Below are 20,476 nucleotides of genomic sequence, written 5' to 3'. Positions count from 1 at the left end.
GAAATTTCTCATCAAATAGATGGGCGAATGATATACCACAACCAGTAGTGCTACACCATACGGCGAAATTCAGTTGCTGGTCCCAATATTTCATATGTGGGCTGCCCAGCCAGACATTACTTTCTTTAGCTGATCGATGAGTGATTACGTTATCTTTAAATATATCCCGAGGATGAAAAGTAAATTTTTCTGTCGGCGTTACATATATTTCTAAGTCCATGAGAATAGGTTTTATTCCCCCGTTCGGTTTGGAAGGAATATCAGCATGCTGTACTGTTGGTACGCTCGTCTTATTCAATTGAAAAGCAACTGGGAATAGGTCTGTACTCATTATTTGTGTTTCTATATACATATAGATTTAAATGGAGGAGAATTTTCCCGGAATCCCTGTCGGAATCCCTATCGGAACGATACTAACATTCCAGACTATGTTAATACTTTATTTCGGATTCAGGTTTAAACGAATTTTTTATTTTTTACTAAGAATAGATAACATACTGCAAACAATGGAGAATTTAATAAAGTCATCGGCAGCGGCAAATATGGCAGCGCATTCCGAAGGGCCAACCGCAGCGTCGGACGCTCGATCCATAATAGAGACGAAACGTGAAAAAATACTCTGTGTCATCGCAAGTGGTCAAAGTAAGTTATTTTTTGGTAAGGAGTTTACAGTTAGAGAAGTGGAAAGGTGGAACGATGAATCCATAACACGAGTCTTTAAAGTCTATGAAGCGAAATACAGTTCTCTTATAAGTGATACCATCACTCAAAGTTTCATAGATCTAGGAGCCCGTGCAATAAGTCAGGTAGTTCCAATCGATGATCGAGATAACTATGCCACTGATCTTAAAAAGGATTTTATTCTAAACAGTGAAATAAAACGATTATCAGGACGGATAGCGTACACATGGGGGCCCCTGATTGCTCTAATTTCCACCGGTTTAATTACGGGTAAACATTTAAATTTTAAAAAAATCGGGTTTAATATAGTACCTGAAATAAATGGATTCAACTTCGCAAACGATTCCGACTCAGCAAACGGAAACGACGACGGGGCCCACACCGCAAACAGAAACAACGACCTTCCCACCGACACAGCGCAACATAGAGAAAATTACGTTACCGACGAAGCATCCAGGGAGAGTTGCTGCGGGCAGGCGATTAGCGGAATGGAACAGGCAAAACAAGGAGAAGAAACGCCAAGCAATGGAGAGGAGCGATGCGGTAGCGACTGAAGCAAACTGTATAGACCTACCGCCTACAATGAAAGAACAGTGTGATAGCTCACGCGATAATAAATGGTATAATAAATGTTATCTTGTTTTAGGAATTGTGGGAGTTTCATTGACTGCATTAGGGCTATATTGGGGGCGTGCTCGGCATACCCCCTGTTCCCTCCGGAAAGATCCTCCCCAGAAAGCGAAAAAAACAGAGCCCGTAGCAGCTCCCTCCAGAACAGTTCCGACAGGGGTTCCGAGGGGAGGGGAGGGGGGACCCAGCTCCTCTACATTGTATGAGATGGATTAACTCCCCATATTTTTTATTTTTATTTTCTATTTTATATACTAGTCAGCAATCATGGATACTAAAACAGTTGTAAACACAATGTACGATGGTATTGTAATCGCAGGACTTGCGATGGGATATCTTATGATCTCCAGCAAATTTCTGAAAATAGAGGTGGGCGATCCAAGTCGACCAAATTTAACTCGCTTGGCAAAATTAGGCGGTGCGACTGCTGCCGCGGTTGCGACCAAAGATCTCCTTGAACAGAAAAATATTATTCCTGCAGAACCTTATACTTTGTAATATATACATACAACGTACAACGATGATCATTTGGATTGTAAGTGAAACGGCGAACCGGTTACTGTTAATTTTAACCCCAGCATTGACATGGCACAGTTTACGAAGATACGACTGCTAGAGTGTGGACTGTACAATTCATGGCATAACATAACGAGGGCGAATAATGTACTAAAATATCAAGAAGGAAACGACCCAAAAAATAAGACAACAAAATCAATACGTCCGGGTAACTACAATATTGATACGTTAAACAAAGCAATCGGGTTGAAGCAAAAAATTAATTTTGAAAAAAATCTACCGTCAGGCCATGTTTATCTAACACTGGCTGAAGATGTTAAAGTCTATTTCAATGCCACAGGTAGCTTCGCCAACGTAGTTGGTTTTTCAGATAAACCTGAGGACAACCCAGTTATAAAAAGTACTATTAGTCCGAAGAGAGTGGATTTCTTAACAGTCACTAAATATATAGTTCATTCAGATGTAGTCGATGTTACTGGAAATATGTTTCATTTGGTTCGGGTGAATACATACAGGGGAAAGTATCGAACTGTTTACAAATACTTCCCATCCGGGATACGAGAGAAATAAGTGAAAAGGTTACTTACGATTTTAAAGACGGAGCAATTTCTATACCATTGAGAAAAGGGGGAGATTACATGAATTCAATTCGTATCTGGATAACAGATCAGAATGGAAAGATGATCAATTTCAATAACTTTCCAATTGACTTTTGTATTGAATTATTGTAGTCGTTCCGAAGCGTTCCGAAGGGATCCTACCGGTGTAACATAAACCATCCCACGACCAATCCTCCAGCAATATAGATCATCTCATATTTCTTTTGCTCAGGACTGGGCTGATAATAATCTGAGAATTGAACTGCCCCTTCGGAACGGCTTTGCACCGCTTCTGCTTCTTCCAAGATTTCTGCATCTGTATCTCTTAATTCAGCCGCAGCATGCGCGTCCTTTGCCCGATTTTCTCTTTCCCAGTCAGCCTGTAGTAATCTTTTTTCTGACCAGACGTTGCGATCATGTTCAAATTTTTCTAATGCTTTATCATGTCGGACCTTCTCTTCAATAAGAGCGTCACCATTCCCCGAAAGCTTTTGTCCGATAATATTTCCTCCTGTGAATGCCGTTGCATTTAATACAGCACCGAGAACTGTCATTCCTATAGCTGAAGCCATGGTTGTGTATATTACAAGGTATTATTTTAATTTTCACTGTATATAGTATAATTATGTCTGATCCAAGTGGCTTCGGTATAGGTACAATTCATGTACAAAATCTTGAGCTTGAAGATCTAAGTGATGTTAAAGTGAACAATAATACTAAGATAGCTGCTAATCATAATAAGGATTACGTCCTTCGTTACAAGGACCGCGAAAAATATTTCGTTTTAGCCTCTGCCTCGGTGCCACCCTCCCACGAACATGCTGTAGAATTTTCCGAACTTACAGACATTGATGAAACTGTAATTGACGCTACAAAGGCTTCAAACGATCCTACTCCTTTTGCTCTGACGTGGGATGGGGATAGTCAGAAATTCAGACCTTATAATGTACCACGTAACATCTTAGATATATTGGGTAGTGAAATTGCGGGTGGAGTTGATGAACTGCCGGGGACTCCAAATGTTATTTATTTCGATAGCAATGTTAACAAATATAAGTTGCTAGATTTTCGTAGTTGGCTTACTCCTACGAATCCATACATTGCACTTCTTGGTATACCGATTCACCTTAAAATTAGTCCTCTTAATACAATAATGAAGGCAGATAATACACTAAGAAGGTGGATAAACGAGGGGGAGAATTATTGCTCGTATACAGCTAGCGGAGTTCCAGTTAGATTATTTTGGGACACAACTTTAAAGAAACTGGGTCTTAAAAGTGTCGGTGATGAGGCAGCTGTTCTCACTTTACAGACAGTAAATCAACAGATGACTGATAATATGAAAATACTTCAACATGGTACAGTTCTCATTAGATGTGTAAAGTTAGCTACGGGAGACGAGTTTGACGATTTGGTTGGATATTATGCTATGAAAACAGATAACAGAACAACTTGTGATATTATCATAAGTATTGATAAAGATCGCAATGAAATGAGTATTGAATGTTTTGTTGGAGGGAATAGAGTAGAGAACGACTTAGGAACTACATTTGTACGTAGAGATAAAAGAGTGAACACTTTAGATATCAGTACCATTCATCTGAAACGACTCATTTTGTTTGAAGTAATGGTCTTCCGACATATTTTAAGTTCAGAGGAAATTACTAAAATTTTATCTATCGGGTGAACAAGTTAACTAGAGTCGTTCAGAAAAAAATTCCACAGAAAATTTTCTGAAAACTGTAGAATGACAGACATTGAACATGACATCACAAGTTACTAAGCAACTGGAACGGTATTGCGAAATTCCTGGAAAGCCCCTGCTGGAAACGTCCCGATAGGGGTATTGCACAACAGTGTTCCGATAGGGGTATTGCGCAACATCCCTATGGTTCCGCTCGTTCCGACGACTCCAACATAGTGAAAAGGGACCAGCCAGCAGATAAAATTCACATCCAGAAACGAGACCCGCACCTTCGGAACTGTTCCGGTACGGGTTGCCTTTGTAAGAGCAGACCGGCTCTGGTACGGCTCAGTCAGAATCTATCTAACAAATGAGAGAGAGAATAGAATGTCGTTCCGTTTTGATAGTGGGGGTGAGTCATAGCGCATTGCGCAAGTCCAGGACCTGACTCAGCAGGGAATTTCCCCGCTTAGTTCAGGACAATGCACTGCTGCGCCAAAATTGTTGCGCGTGCGTGAGTTCGTATATAGGTCAGGGTCATACTTTAGTTACATGGATGGTTAATTTTTCCTTCGCTCCCTTTAGATAAATGAATAAAATGGTGTAAAAAATTCTTATTCGTCCCAGTTGGGAATATATACCTACTACTTGGGAGTAACGCCGGAAGACGGAAGTTGCGACCTTTGAACTATGCTGGCTCATATCTTGTTTACGGGAGCGAGCAAATGGGCAAGTTGTAAACAAAATTTGCATACTTTAACAAAAGCTTCGCTGAGTGTCAAGGTCGATTGATATACTATCAGTTACTCCCCACTGTGTTTTAGTATATTAAAATGCTCCGGCATCAAAGTTGGGATGTTAAGTTTGTTCAAATTTCCCTGGCTTTCATTTGGTAGACACATGGAGGTAGTCTCTGCTACCTCCATGTTAGACACAGCCATGGATGTAAAAAATAGACACAACTAAAACACTACTAAGGCACAAACACTAAAATTACCGTATGAAGTAATTTCAGTGTTTGTCCCGATTGTGCAAAGTCGGGATGATTAAATCATGATTAAATCTAGAGAACATTTCTAAAAAAATCAAGAATGTTTCTGGGGTCGAAATGAACTCGTCTGTCTGTTTAAGATTTGACTACACGTAAAGACAGTGTAGTGGAAGACCAGTTCCACTGCCAATGGCTTGACAGTGATATGCCTACTCGTGTCTGATCCGCAAAACAGAAAGGATCATGTTGGATTTTTTAGAATCAGGCTCAAGTTGGCCACAAGTAAATTGCTTTGCAGAGATTTATCGTGAAGGAAAGCCATCGGGCGTGAGAATGAACACGAATAAAAAAACCAATACTATCACTAGGAAAACTCTCATGTCAATGAAAGCAACTCGGATCTGCAAATTACGCATTTGACAAGAGTTCTTTTCGTTGTCGATGTTATGAAACACAATACTTTTTCTTTTGATTCTTTGCAAGCCTCCACCTTTCTAAAATATCAACTGTCTGATGTGACCAAAGTAAAATCATTGTAGCTGGAGACATGTTTTGATGAAAATACATTGATTTGTCTGAGATTTTGCTGTGACATCATCGTGAAATAAATGATCCGCAGCGAGCTACTACCTTATGAACTGCTAACGAGGTATTTGGTCAGGGCGATAAGCCCCCGCGTTGGCGATCGGCAGAACAAATTAATAAAGGGGATTAGGGAGGGCAATTAACAGATATAGACTGTTTTCTTTGAAATACTATCCACAGATAGCTAGGGTAAAGTAATAGGCACACACTAGACACAGGTAAGGATGTAAAAAATAGACTATTTTTTACATCCATGACACAGGTAAGGCGTATAATGAAAAAAAGTTTAATACAAGACATTTATTGATCATATTCATAATTTGTAGACAAATATTGCTCGCCGGACCTTGTGGTACCACTGGCGTCGGTAATCGGTCATGTCCCGTGGGAGAAAGCCGAGTCTTACTGACTCGGCAAAAAGACCCAAAAAACAAAGTTTGCTGATTCCACCAAAATTCGCTTAGGTGACTAGCACATGACAGATACGTGCAGTTGATACATAGCATGCATAGTGGTCGCCGCGTGGTATGCGCGCGTACCACACGCGGCGGCCGCTATGTATCGAACCACGCGTAACTGAGTGGCAGACGACAAAATGTAGTCATCAGAGGCCACTAATATTTTACACGTAAAAACGGATATCTATGTGGTATTGTTTAAAAATCTTATACAACTGATTGAGAATAATGAAAACAACAAAAACTAAGGAGAAGTTTAAAAAAAAATACCTGAGGTAAGGGCATTGATCATGATGTATATAACGTCATCGCAGTAGGAGGTAAATTAATTGCGTCATTCGAACGTTTTTGGACTCCCTAGAATATCGTCAATCAGCACAACAACACACTTTCGGGGGATTTCGAATCATAACCAGAAACGATCGTAAAACTTCGGGATGTGAAAAATACGCTCGGGAAATGACATGTTTTTATCGATATCTCGCGATCCGCGCGGAGTCGCCACGTCAAATATCGACCGTTGGCATTAAAAAATGTGTTTTAAAAATTTTACCAAGTTGGAGTGCCTCTTTAATTCACCATCCAATTATCCCAAATTAGTTCCAATCGTGTAGGATCCACGAAAATGTGAACCGACCCAGCTTTTATCCCCTGTCGATCTTATCCCCGCACATGCTGCGCCATGATTAGATTGACAGCTGCTCCGGTTCTGTTGCAGATTTTGACCCTCCTCACAAAATCAAAGCGATTGCTAGTAATGTATATGCAGCAATATACTTGAATGTCTACTTTGTGTGAAAATATTGAAAATAGATGAAAGTCTGCCCATTCATTGGGCCATGATGCCTATAGATTCTGTGACTGATTTATTTTCAATGTTCCAACCCTTATGTATCTACACCCCTATGTCCGACACATAGTATATGTCAAAAATATTTATATATGTAAAATCCTATGTGAAACGTCTATGTTCAGAGAGATGTTGTACATTTCTACCCGATTAAAGAATTTTTCGATCCTATTCAAAAACATTAATATACAGAAAATACTCAATTAGGGCAGTCTTTTCAAAATCGTTTCAGAGAGTTTCATCGGTTCAAATAATGACAGTGTCCTTGTAGCGTTCCTTAAGCTAATGACATCCACGTTACGTTTGAACCACCACCAACAACAACAACAACACAACATGTTCGATGAATTTTATTGGTCAACAAAAACATGACTAATACGCATAACAATACAAACAACAACAACCAGATGTCTGGGTACCCTGTGCTGAAACTTGGCTTACAATAAAAGTTTCGCTCTCAGTGCTGTTACATAGCACTACTATTGATATCTAGCTAGTTGTCAGGAAAGAGTTGTAAGCTTACAAAACTTATCCGTCTAAATAAATACAAAGGCTGGAATATAAATAAAAGTTTCAATGACTTTTTTTTTCATGTCAATTAGCAATAAGGAAGAAATACATAAATTTATTTTTGTATTATAACTCTTAAAGATAAATGTAAAATATGTGTATGTACTATCGAGTAAAGTATCCTTCAGATAGTATTATGGTGCAGTGACAGTGACATATCAGACTCAGAGATTTTTGCCGAGGAAGAGGATGATGGTTGTAATCGGTGAAATTGGCTGCAGCACAAGTTATGAAGAATTTTTTGAAATCTTCCGAGACACAGTATACAATGCATACGAAATCTGTAAGAAGAGCAGGATCTTGTAAATTTTGATTGACATTTAAAACAAAAGTAATGAAAAAAATTATGAGTCAAATGTTGGCATTACTGGTCCTTTAAGCGTCCTATGGCGCGTAATCCAGGCCAATATTAACACCTCTTTGACCTCGAAACGTCGAAGGGCTTCACCGGACCGGATAACTATGGAAACCGGTCAGTACATCGTTCACGCGGCCCGCTAACTCCCCTGACGTTCCTATTCAAATCAACGCACTGATTTGCACTCACATCGAGGCATGTAATAATCGTGATAATTTCCTGATTCTGAATGGCTCAGCATATTTTCCTTTCCAGGTTAGAATGGAAGAAGTTAAAATATTGAAGCACCATCCAAAGGAATATTACAACAGACTTTGCACTTACAAGAAGTACTGCTTTCACTACTTGCATGAGCGACAGGTAGATTTCAAAGATATCTTTGATAAACTGCAGGTCAAGAAAGATTCATTGCAGGTACTAGCCATCGGGACAGGGAACGGTAGGTAATGTTAATATATGGAAGGTATTTCACCGTTTTGATAAAGTTAGGGCGGATTTCAGACATGTTACTCGGTTTGAAAGAATGTACAAACAGAGCATAGATATTTTACAATATGTGTAAGTAGATTATAATGGAGATATAGGAAACATTTAATCGATCAAAGAACATGCTTCTGTGAGAATGTTAAATCCGAGAATTCGTTGAGTTAAATGCACACCCATATTTGCAGACACAGAACGAAACGCCTAATCAAATGCCTCCGAATTTGTTCATCCCGTATGCAACTTAACTTCTGCCAAAGCACGATTGGAACTAAGTTGGGATAATTGGATATTGAAGTAATGTCTCGGTTTAATCTGCAAATGTAAGCTCATCTGCTTTTCTTTTTAAGTTATACACTTGTTTTTATGAGTAATTTGTAATATTGCCACATTCAGCTATAAGGCACCTAAATTTTTTGAGAAATTTAAAAAATGTGAAGATGCAATTATCCCAAATTAGTTCCAATCGTGTTCCAAATAAACAGTGCGTAGTTGAACCAGACTATGTGCGCATTTACCAAGTGAGGTTGCGGTCACCAACAAAGATGGTTCTGCCAAAAGTTGTTCGTAAGTGGTTACTGTACTGGCCTCTTTTCCCTATTAGCGTGTGGAATCGGTTCAGCGGGCGTTCATTTCGAATGTCGACGAAGTCGCAAATTGGGAAAGTAAGCATACGGCAAATTTAGAGATGGCAGTGGGAACGTTTGTAGTAGAGAAGACCTGTTGCAATATCTTTATGGGGTAGAAGGAGATTTCCTGGCGGATATCATGGTGAGGGGAAGACAAGTGCTTGACGATTTTCAAATCGTAAAAAGAGGAAAGTTTTGAACAACTATTATTTTGCCTTCCAAATTTTCAGTATATTTAAAATGTCGGACTATCATATTAACAGTTGTATGCACAATCAATAATGGTTACAGTTTCTCACAATCGACTGCCCTTTCTTAGAAGTTCCCTATAACTAAGCAAACGTAATTGAATGACGACGCACACACACACATTGGGACAAATGCCATTCAACTAATACTGGTGTTAGTTTGTTTCTCGTCTTGTTTCACGATACTGATTCAATGTGGAAACAAATTTCGGCATTTTGCTACTACACAGGCGATGCTGACGTTCCAGTCATTGATTTGATGACCAACAAGCAGTTTCACATCAACTACATCGTAGTGGAACCTGATGCAGCTGAAATAGAAAAGTTCAAATCACTAGTTGCATCGAAGCAGGAACAGGGAGACTGGAAAAGTGTAAACTTTGAGTTCAACCAAACTACGATTGAAAATTACCTGAAAGAGGCAAAAAAAGCTCAAGTCAAGGTCAACTTCGATATTATTCACACAATACACAGTGCATATCAGTTTACAGACCATGGAAGTATATTCGCTGATCTTTACGATATACTCGGAAACAGGGGAATCCTGGTTAACACCATGGTTGCTGGTAAGCATATCTTTAGTGCGCAAATAATGTATCTTGATCTTGGATGAGTATGTGTGTGTATGTATGTATGTATGTATGTATGTATGTATGTATGTATGTATGTATGTATGTATGTCGGTAGGTAGGTATGTAGGTAGGTAGGTAGGTAGCAACACGAAACGCTGCCATTGTGATAGAAGTTGTACACCTATTGCTCATTTTATTGTAAGTGATAAACAAAGAGTTCAGCTTAACATACTGCTCTCTTTCTTCTGTAGAAAACTTGGCCAGACTACCCATAAATGTTCAGATTGACAAAATATGCTGAAAATAAGTTATCTTTTAGAGCATATTTTTACCCATTATATCAGAAATTTGCTAGTCTGTAATTACCTGTTGGTGCAGTTCAATTTGCGTCTGATGATAAGCAGAGGGAGGTCGTTCATTTGTATTCTGAAATTTTAGGGATAAGTCGATTTTCTGTAAAATCGTTTGTTTCTGTGTCTGTGTCAGTGTGTGTTCAAGATATTTTGTGGTTGATTGCTGATGAATTTGCCGAATAATCGGGTCAGTTTTCCTCTTTGAAATTGAGTGCTTGGTGATTGGTCGCTCACACACCATCATAATTGAGGTGAAGGTAAAGTGCAGCAATACATACTTTGTATTCAGTCTTATCTAGCAAATAGTGTGGCTACAACATTTGTCGCGGTATCAGCGTCCATAAAAAGGTGAGGATGGTACCTATTTTGTTTTGAAAAAAGAGCAAAAGAAGACATTTTAATCAGATACAGCAAAACAGAAACATATTTCAAACATTACAAGAAAAAATTATGAAGTTTTGAAAGGGTCATCTAATGCTGAGTGCTATGTCGGACTATTTTGTCTCAAAAGTGTAATAATTATTTGTAAACAGCAATGTTATATATTATTGCCTGATGTGCCCGAGAGCAGGTGACAATTTGCCCGACGAGGATATTTTACATTTAGCATTATGCGTCTACTTTGACGTCGAACACGTCAAAGGTCTTCACCGGACCGGGTTACTATGGAAACCGGTCAGTACATCGTTCACACGCCCGCTAACTCCCCGGATGTTCCTATTGAAATCAATGCACTGATATGCACTCACATTGAGGCATATAATAAAGTGCATATGCACCTAACATGGAAGGAGTTTAAAGAATTTGGCAGATATTCAAGATCTAAAAGAGTGAGGACTGTGTGGATATTACCTGACGTGGAATCGACGTTCTACAAAGAAATGTAGTGCATGCGCACGGCAAGGAAGTGAAGTACTATATGGATATTACTTAAATACAGTCAAGTATACATGAGGACATAAGTACAACATATCACTTTAGGCGGAGCAGAGAGCTACATGCAGCTCTAAGTGCATCTTTTAGGGTATTTTAATTATTTTCCTACAATGGCAGAACATTTTTTCTCCCAATTTCCGACACCAATACGAGGCGAGATCTAGATGTACATATCGCGAGTTACTTTCTAACGATCGTCCCATGGGCCCTTTGAGACGGTCCAAAAGTGAGTGCGTAGAGCCATCCGCCAAAGGTACCAGGCTTTGCGTGCTTGAATTGGAAGCTGACTGCTTCGGCAGGCCCTGGAATACGTATTCTGTTGTTGTCGACGGTAAATGTGTAATAATATCGCACATTAAAAGGTAACGCAACATAGCACCACTTTCTCATTTGTAATTCTATCATGCAAGGAACGGTTCCTGTATCAGTGGTTAAAACATAAATATGGCGTTGGTCATTTCTTCTTTATTTCAAGGTCCTCAAGAGCAGGTTAATGCCAAGGCAATGGAAATAAACCCTGGAACGCGCGAATGTCCAGGATCAGCCTCCCTTCGCCGTATGATTCAACGAAGACTCCCTGACATAGAAATCCACACTAGGTACAGGAAGAGCTACTGCTCGGTCGATGAATGTTTCAAAGAAGACTCGAAAGATGGAAATATGTTGCTTGACTTTTTGGTTCAAGTTGTTGATTTTAGAAAACATGTTAAAGAGGGTGTGCTGAGTGACTTTATGGCATTCTTTCGGGCACATTGTTATGTAAAAGATGGTCAATTAATTCTTGACTCGGACGAGGAAGACATTGTGATCTTTAAAAAATAGTTACATAATGTCACCAACCATGATACGAAAGTCCACTTAAAGAATTAAAATATCAGATAGGCAAGCACGTTTGAAATATCCATAGCTAGAGAAGAATAGTTTGCGAAATAGGTTTATCAGACTTAGTGTGATCTGATTAAGGTTTGTTCAAATGATGTTAAATTTGCTTTTGTCGATATTTGAAACCGAAGTCCTTGTGTTTAGTTGAAACACCTTTTCTGAAATTTCTGGTCGTATTGCTTTCTGATTTTACATGTATGTTCCCACAGATGCCTTGATTCGTGTGTGTACATAAACACTGGTTCTTAGTGTTTGTGTGTAGACAGTTATGTCATTGTGTGTGATTAGGCCTAAGAGCAAAACGAGACACACTGGAAACAACGGTATAGAAATTTCACAGATATTCTTAATGTGTACCTCAACGGACAATGTCCAACTGTCAGGAATTTCAAACTTATCCATTAGTGTTTGTAAGTCTGTTAAAGTTTCACGGAAAATGTTTACAATGCATGTATGCGGTACCATACAGCGACTCTCAGCAGCTGTCTTAGCTGCTGTGTGTATTAAGGTAAGAGTATGCGCATCGAAAGTGAAAAACTTAAACTTTTGCTCAAAAATTCCTCAATGAAACGATCAACCATTCTCTTACCAAAGAAGAAAAACCAAGGGTCACCGTGCAAACTTTGGTACAGTGGAGAAGCAAATTACCCAACATTTACCGATATTTGAAATTCAAAGTGGCCGCCAACCCTATCTTAACTGTGTGCGGAAAAATGAAACTAAGACGGCGAAAAGTTTCCTTACTGCAAGAGCCTCAAAATGAGCGCCAGTAAATAATAGTAATAAATTGAGAGTCTGAATATCTGTCCCCCAGGCGCATTCTATAAAACTATGGGGGTTGCCTCAAAATTAAAAGTATTTTATCTTTTCTGATTTTTACATTTGTAATGCTCTGATCAATAAAGTCATCAAAAATAAAGAGAAAAAGAAGGGGGTGGCCCTGTCGTTTGATTTAGGGGGTCCTACCCCATATTTTTTCAGCGACAAACGGGCATTAAGTGTTGATTTCACAAAGAGCATGCCCAAAACTTGAGAGAATACAGTCATCTGATTTTTGCATATGTTGTGCTGTGATCAATTTTGCAAAGCAAAATTAAACAGAAAACGGTGGTTTCCCGTCCCACTTGTTAAGTTTGGCGGTCCTGTAGTATCCATATCCCATGCATTTGTAACTACAGACCGGTCTTTTATCATTTGGGATTATTTCAGAGAAAAGCATGCCTAAGCCTTGTCAGGGAATATTGTAATGTTCCGATTTTCGCATATGTTGTGCTTTGATATATTTTAACAATAAAAATAAACAGATAAGGTGATCGCTTTCGTACTTTTTCAGTTAGGGGGTCGTGAAATTGCCCGACCTCGTGCTTTGTTGACTGCAAACAGGCTTACGTTTTCGTCAATTGTTTCATAATTTCAGCGAAATACATAGTAATTGTAGTAACTATTGTTGCTTTTCTGATTTGTGTATATATATATATATATATATATATATATATATATATATATAGAGAGAGAGAGAGAGAGAGAGAGAGAGAGAGAGAGAGAGAGAGAGAGGGGGGGGGGAGTACAACGAAGTATGGACAGACAAAGCACACACCTGGCAACCAGACTAAAAGCGCATATCTCGTGGCAGGTGCGAAATAATGCAAAAATGCGTATGATGATGGTGAGAAGCTACGAAGCCAGAAAGGGCAGACAAGAGGAAAGAAAAGAAAGCAGAATGAGACCAAACAAACACCGAAAAGCGTCAGAAGCGTAAGCGACGGAGAGACTTCTAACATACAGTAACACATAGACATACAAACAACGGCCTCGTAAGCAGAGATGCTCTTTGTCTTTCGTTTGGGCTTGTTGTTCTCCTCCGGCCATGGAAGCACTATTCCCCAGTTTTGTAAAAAAAGGGATTTGCATATTCGAATTTCGCGACTAGTAGTTTTATTTATATTTTGTCAAAACTTTGTTTTCTTACCTGTCATTCAATTTTGAAATAGAATGTTTGGTTCCTTAGGGGTGTTCCAATTAAGTTGTGCATAAATTTGTATAAATTGTGCCATTTAAATTTTTGAGAATTTAAACCTCATGTTTTTTCTCAATTTTCTCCCAAAACACGCTTTTCTTAAGGTAATATGCACCTCCAAAGTGAAAGATTTAAACTTTTGCTCAAACTTTCCTCAGTGAAACTTTCAACCATTCTCTTACCGAAGCAAGAATAAAAATCAGGGGTTACCGTGCAAACTTTGGCACAAGAGAGACGAATAACTTGCGATTTCTCGATATTTGAAATTCAAAATGGCCGCCATCCCTGTGTTAATTCTATGGGAAAAATAAAATTTTCGATTTTCGAAAAACTAAGACGGTGAAAACTTTTCTTTCGCCAAGAGCTTCAAAATGAGCCCCTACAAGTGGTAGGTCAGAAGAAAATTGATAAAACTTGAAGGCCCGAATATCTGTCCCCGAGGTGCGTTCTACCTTAAAGTGCTCGTTCTTTACAAATCTGCATGTAATATTGCATGTAGACACATGGGATGACCCGAGTCAGTTTTTTTCTTAATGATGATTACATTTGCATATAAAAAAATTTGGGCTTGTCCATTGGTATCCGACCGCGGTAGCCAAATTCTTGGGGCTCTTTTCTCATTTTTGGTCAAAACGTTTCAACTCACTCCCTAATTTTAGTGATGTTTAGAAAAGCTCACTTTAAAATAGCTATATCGGCCTTTAGGTAGCTTGTTCATAAACTTTTGTTTCTAGAGCTTGTTACGTGCAGAGAAAACGAACAAAAGGGTGAACTCAGCAGTTAACGTTTAAACAAAATTTATTACGAAAATAAAACTATTGCTAAGTCAGGGATAGAGTACAAGCTTTAAAAGTGTACAGACTACTTATCTCAGCTGGGACGGCAAAGCTCCAGTCTCAGAGTTGTAACAGTCAGTTGGATGAATGAACAGTCCTTGCAGGCTTGAAGCTGCACAAAGTCCACAGTATAAATCCAGCGTTGGCAGTGAAGGTCTTGAAAAGTCTTGAGAATGACTACTGCTGGAGTTTAGTAACACACAAGAGACACGATCCCAAAAGTCTGACTGCAAGCCTGCTGTCCCAGTATTTATACTCATGTGTTTACATAAGCATATAAGAACAATCTAGAACTTTTATTGACATGCTAATTACTGTTCTAAAATTATCTCCCTTACACAACTAATTAACTTTCCAGAACATTCCAAACATGACTAATTGAATTCAAGGTTGTGAGGTAATTAAGGGCAGTGACCTTGAGAATGTTCTAGACTAATTGAACTCAGGTCATGATGAGTGTGGGGGGAAATGACCTACATAACACACCCCCTCTTCAAAAAAAGAAAAATTTTTCAAAGAAAAATCTTTCTTTTGCAAATGTAATCTTGAAAAAGATTTAAGTACTCAATTTTTTTTTTTAAAGTAAAACTTCTTGAAAGTGAACAACAATAAACTCTAAATACGAGAGAGACAGTCTGCAATTAAATTGTCTCTGCCTTTGATATGTCTAATATCAAGATTAAACTCCTGTAACATTAAACTCCATCTTAGCAATCTCTGATTTTTGCCTTTAAATTTCTGCAGAAAAACAAGAGGGTTGTGATCAATATAAACCACTATTGGCTGATTTGAAGAAGTAACATAAACTTCAAAATGCTGTAAAGCTAATATCAAAGATAAACACTCTTTTTCAATTGTAGAGTAGTTTCTCTGGGATTTGTTAAATTTGCGTGAAAAATAGCAAACAGGATGATCTACACCATGACTATCCTCTTGCAATAAAACAGCACCAGCAGCCGTATCACTAGCATCTACAGCTAATTTGAATGGCAAACTGAAATCTGGTGCAGACAAGACTGGAGCACTTTGAAGTATGGCTTTAAGTGTATCAAATGCCTGTTGGCATTGCTCTGACCAAACAAAGTTTACTTTCTTTTTAAGTAAGTTAGTCAAAGGCTCAGTAATTGTGGAGAAATTTGGACAGAATTTTCTGTAGTAACCAGCCATACCGAGAAAGCGCATCAGTTGTCGTTTGCAGTTTGGTATGGGAAAACTTGAAATGGCACTGATTTTGGCATCAACAGGTTTTACCTCACCCTGTCCTACAGTATGTCCGAGGTAAGTCACCCTTGCCCAGCCAAACTCAGATTTGGCAAGGTTGACAGTCAACATTGCTTTACTCAGTCTCTCAAAGAACTTCCGCATGAGCTTGATGTGTTCCTCCCAGGTGTCACTATACAGGACGACGTCGTCAACGTAAGCTGCACATCTGTCTAGCCCGGATATGACGTCGTTGATCATCCGTTGGAACGTTGCCGGAGAGTTCTTCATTCCGAATGGCATCACCTTGTACTGGAACAATCCGTCTGGTGTAACAAAGGCGGATATTTCACGAGCACGATCCGTCAGAGGGACTTGCCAAAATCCCTTCAGTAGGTCAAATTTCGTCACATACTTGGCTTTTCCCACTTGGTCGATGCAGTCATCAATCCTCGGGATTGGGAAAGTGTCTGTCTTTGTTAAAGCGTTGACCTTCCTAAAGTCCGTGCACATACGATAACTGTGATCTGATTTGGGAACAAGTATGCACGGCGAACTCCAGTTACTTTTACTGGGTTCAATAAGTCATTGTCCAGCAGGTATTTGACTTCTTCCTGGAGATATTTCGCTTTTGTTGGATTCAGTCTGTATGGATGTTGTTTTACAGGCTTACTGTCCCCAACATCAACGTCGTGATAGATGACGTTCGTTCTCGTTGGAACATCTTGAAACAGGTGTTTATATTCATGGAGCAGTTCTTTCACCTGTTGTTGTTGTTCTGGCTGGAGGTGTGCCAACTTTGTAGACTCCAGCTTCTCCAGGATTTCTGAGTTCTGAAGCTTGACCGAGCCCAGCTTTGAGTTTAGAGTATTTTCACTCAAGTCAGTTTCAGTATCACTATCTTCATAATGGTTTGAACTGACTGCACTGACAGGCTGAGTTATAGTAGGATTATCCCTATCCAAATATGGCTTAAGCATATTTATGTGACATAGCTGTTTTGTTTTCGCCTGTCAGGTGTTATTATGATGTAATTTAAATCACTCAATTTCTTATCAATTAGGTATGGCCCAAAGTAACGAGCATGGAGTGGTTTGCCAGGAACCGGAAGTAGAACAAGAACTTTTTGACCTGGTTCAAACTTCCGTTTTGAGGTGTTTTTATCGTATTTGGTTTTCATTGACTGCTGAGATGACTCAAGATTTTCTCTGGCTAATTCACATGCTTTAGAGAGTTTTGTACGAAAATCTGACACATATTGCAAAATATTCAGACAATCATCATCGTCTGATAGGAATTTCTCTTTAACGAGCTTAAGTGGGCCACGGACTGTATGTCCAAATACAAGCTCAAATGGGCTAAAACCAAGAGACTCCTGAATTGACTCTCTAACAGCAAAGAGCAGAAAATGAATTCCTTCATCCCACTGTTTCTCTGTGTCAAAACAGTAGGTCTAATCATGTTTTTCAAAGTTTGATGAAATCGCTCAAGAGCACCCTGACTTTCTGGATGATAGGCGGATGACCTATACTGTTTAATGCCTAGCTGATCCATTACTTGTTGAAAAATTCCAGACATAAAGTTGGAGCCTTGATCGGACTGGACACATTTAGGGAGGCCAAATAAAGTGAAAAATTTGACTAAAGCTTTCACTATAGTCTTTGTCTTTATATTTCTCAGTGGTATGGCTTCTGGGAACCGAGTTGATGTACACATTATTGTCAGCATGTACTCATTTCCTGATCTTGTTTTTGGTAGGGGCCCAACACAGTCTATGAGTATCCTACTAAATGGTTCTTGAAATGCAGGAATTGGCTGTAAAGGGGCCTTTGGAATGGTCTGATTTGGCTTTCCTACCATTTGACATGTGTGACAAGTTTTACAGAAATGTGCTACATCCTGCCTGAGATTAGGCCAATAAAAGTGACTGAGAATTTTATGATAAGTTTTCCTGACTCCTAAGTGACCAGCCCAGGGGGTTTCATGGCCAGGCGCAATATTTCAGCACGGTAGGGCTTTGGAACCACAATTTGATGTTTTATAGCCCAATCGTCATCAACCAAAACGTCTGGAGGTCTCCATTTACGCATGAGAATACCAGATTTTGTATAATAGGAAACAGAGCTATCTGAAGTTTTACCTTCATCATCTACCCTGTCAAACAAAGACAAAATATCTGGGTCTTTGTGTTGTTCTGCAATGAGATTTGATCTAGAAAATGTCTGACTTTGGTCCGCAGAAGTTTTACTGGAAGTTTCAAATCCACGAGGGATAACGGAATGATCCGTGTCAAACACCTGACTGAGAAAGGTGTCATTTAAGTCAACATCTGTGACATTATTTTTGAGAGTATTTTGATTCTCGGAAGTTTTCTTTGACATGGCTCGAGTAATAGCACATGAAGGAAATAAATCGGGTATTTCTTGTTCAATTGGCTCTGGATCCTGATCTAAAGTAGGATTATCAGTCACAAGTGGATTAGTAATGACCTTGTCCCCAGCAAGGTCGTTTCCAAGAAGAAGGTGAATCCCTTCAAAAGGCAAAAAAGGCCTAATACCTAAAGTCACAGGTCCAGAAACAAAGTCCGAAGACAAATAGACATTATGGAGAGGAACAGGAATGTAGTCATTACAATCTACCCCCTTAATAAGAACTTTAGAACCTGAAAATGACTTTTCAGAAACGGCAGGGTATCTGCCAACAAAAGAGACTGGGAAGCCCCGGTATCTCTTAAAATTTTGACAGGGGTAGCGGAAGAGAATCACTAGAAAGTGATATAAAACCATTATGAATAAATGGCTCGAAAATACCCATAATGCTATCTTGAGAAGAATTGACCTTGACCTCATTAATTGGGGATAAGAGGGGTTTAACCTCAGAAAATGTGTTGCACACATTATTAGACTCTAATTGAGTTGATGAAGAAATAAAGCCGGTGGGCTTAGATCCACTTTGACCACTTTGACCTTCACGTTTTCTTTTCAATTTGAAACAATCTGACATTAAATGGCCGTCTTTCTTACAATAATTACAAGAAAGTGTACCAAACTGTTTGTCAGAAGGAGATTGAGACTTGGGATCTGATGATGTGGGAGTGTTACTTGAACTCTGTGAACTGTTGTCATTTGATTTCCTACTGTCCTTTGAAAAATTCTTGGATGAAAAGGACGAGTTAAATTTACCTGCATTGTTTCTGTATGAAAAGGACTGGGATGGTTTGCTGAGAAATGAAGATTTGTGGGTCAATGAATAATCATCGGCCAAACGTGCAGCAACCTCCAATGTATCTGCCTTTTGTTCATTGATAAACGTCTTGATGTCACTCCGGATACACCTTTTAAATTCCTCAATCAAAACAAGTTGTCGTAATTTGTCATAATTCTGACTGACCTTTTCAGAAGAACACCAACGATCAAACAGTTGTTCTTTTGTTCGAGCAAATTCAACATAAGTTTGATCCTTCACCTTCTCACAATCCCTAAATTTCTGACGGTAAGCTTCAGGCACCAACTCATAGCCCTTGAGAATTAATTCCTTCACAGAATCATAATTTGAAGCCTGCTCTACTGACAACTGAATGTAAATTTCTCTGGCTTTACCCACCAAAGCACTCTGCAAAAGCATAGACCAGGACTCCTTAGGCCAATTCAGACTCTCTGAGCAATTTCTCAAAATGGAGAAAATATTTGTCAACATCCTTTTCTTGGAAAGGGGGAACTAACCTGAAATGCTTAGTGATGTCAAACTTGTCTGAAGGGAAGAATTTTCCTGACTGTCCAAGCTCTAAACGTTTTATTTCTACCTGTAATCGCTGTTCTTCTAATCGCAATTCTTTTTCTCTCTGTCTTTCTTCCATTTCTAATCTTTCCTGCCTTTCTTTTTCTTTCTGTCTTTCTTCCATTTGCAATTCTTTTTCTTTCATTTGTAATTTTTCCTTTTCTAATTCCAATTTCTTAAGCTCCAAATCTGCCTGTATTTCTAATTCTAATTTTTTGAGTTCGAAGGAGGACTCAGGCTCATAATCTTTTAAGGCAGACTCCTCAAAATGGCCAGAATTAACTAAATGTTTTGCAATCTTGAACTGTATCTCTCGCTTGCGCATAGATCTTTTGACTTCTACTTTAAGGAAATTTGCCAGTGCTATGAGGTTGTCTTTTCTGAGGGAATTAAATGTGTCCTGATCAAGGTCCTCCATAAATTCGTCTGGCTTGAATTCCGCCATGATTAAATTTCGCTGAGTTCACAGTGTAAAGTAGTTTTGAAAAGGTAGGCAAAATGTTGTCAAACGGCTCAAAATATTCGTATCCCGGACGAGCCCCCAATTTGTTACGTGCAGAGAAAACGAACAAAAGGGTGAACTCAGCAGTTAACGTTTAAACAAAATTTATTACGAAAATA

The 20,476-nt window shown here is 39.0% G+C and overlaps 1 protein-coding gene across 1 annotated transcript in view; it reads left to right on the top strand.

Annotated features, from left to right (window-relative positions):
- The window catches only part of LOC139115968 (histamine N-methyltransferase-like), a 31,566-nt gene extending 18,100 nt beyond the window's left edge, over window positions 1-13,466 (top strand). Inside the window, exons 2-4 of the mRNA XM_070678447.1 lie at window positions 8,178-8,361; window positions 9,513-9,848; window positions 11,619-13,466. Coding sequence (XP_070534548.1) covers window positions 8,184-8,361; window positions 9,513-9,848; window positions 11,619-11,965 — 861 coding nt within the window. The 5' untranslated portion in view covers window positions 8,178-8,183 and the 3' untranslated portion in view covers window positions 11,966-13,466. The remainder of the gene's footprint in view (window positions 1-8,177; window positions 8,362-9,512; window positions 9,849-11,618) is intronic.
- Window positions 13,467-20,476: the final 7,010 nt, after the last annotated feature.

The sequence above is a fragment of the Ptychodera flava genome, chromosome 17 (genome assembly GCF_041260155.1).
Source record: "Ptychodera flava strain L36383 chromosome 17, AS_Pfla_20210202, whole genome shotgun sequence".
NCBI classification, from domain to species: domain Eukaryota; kingdom Metazoa; phylum Hemichordata; class Enteropneusta; family Ptychoderidae; genus Ptychodera; species Ptychodera flava.
The sequence above is the reverse complement of the archived record's forward strand: the minus strand, read 5'-3'. Positions and strand labels throughout refer to the sequence as shown.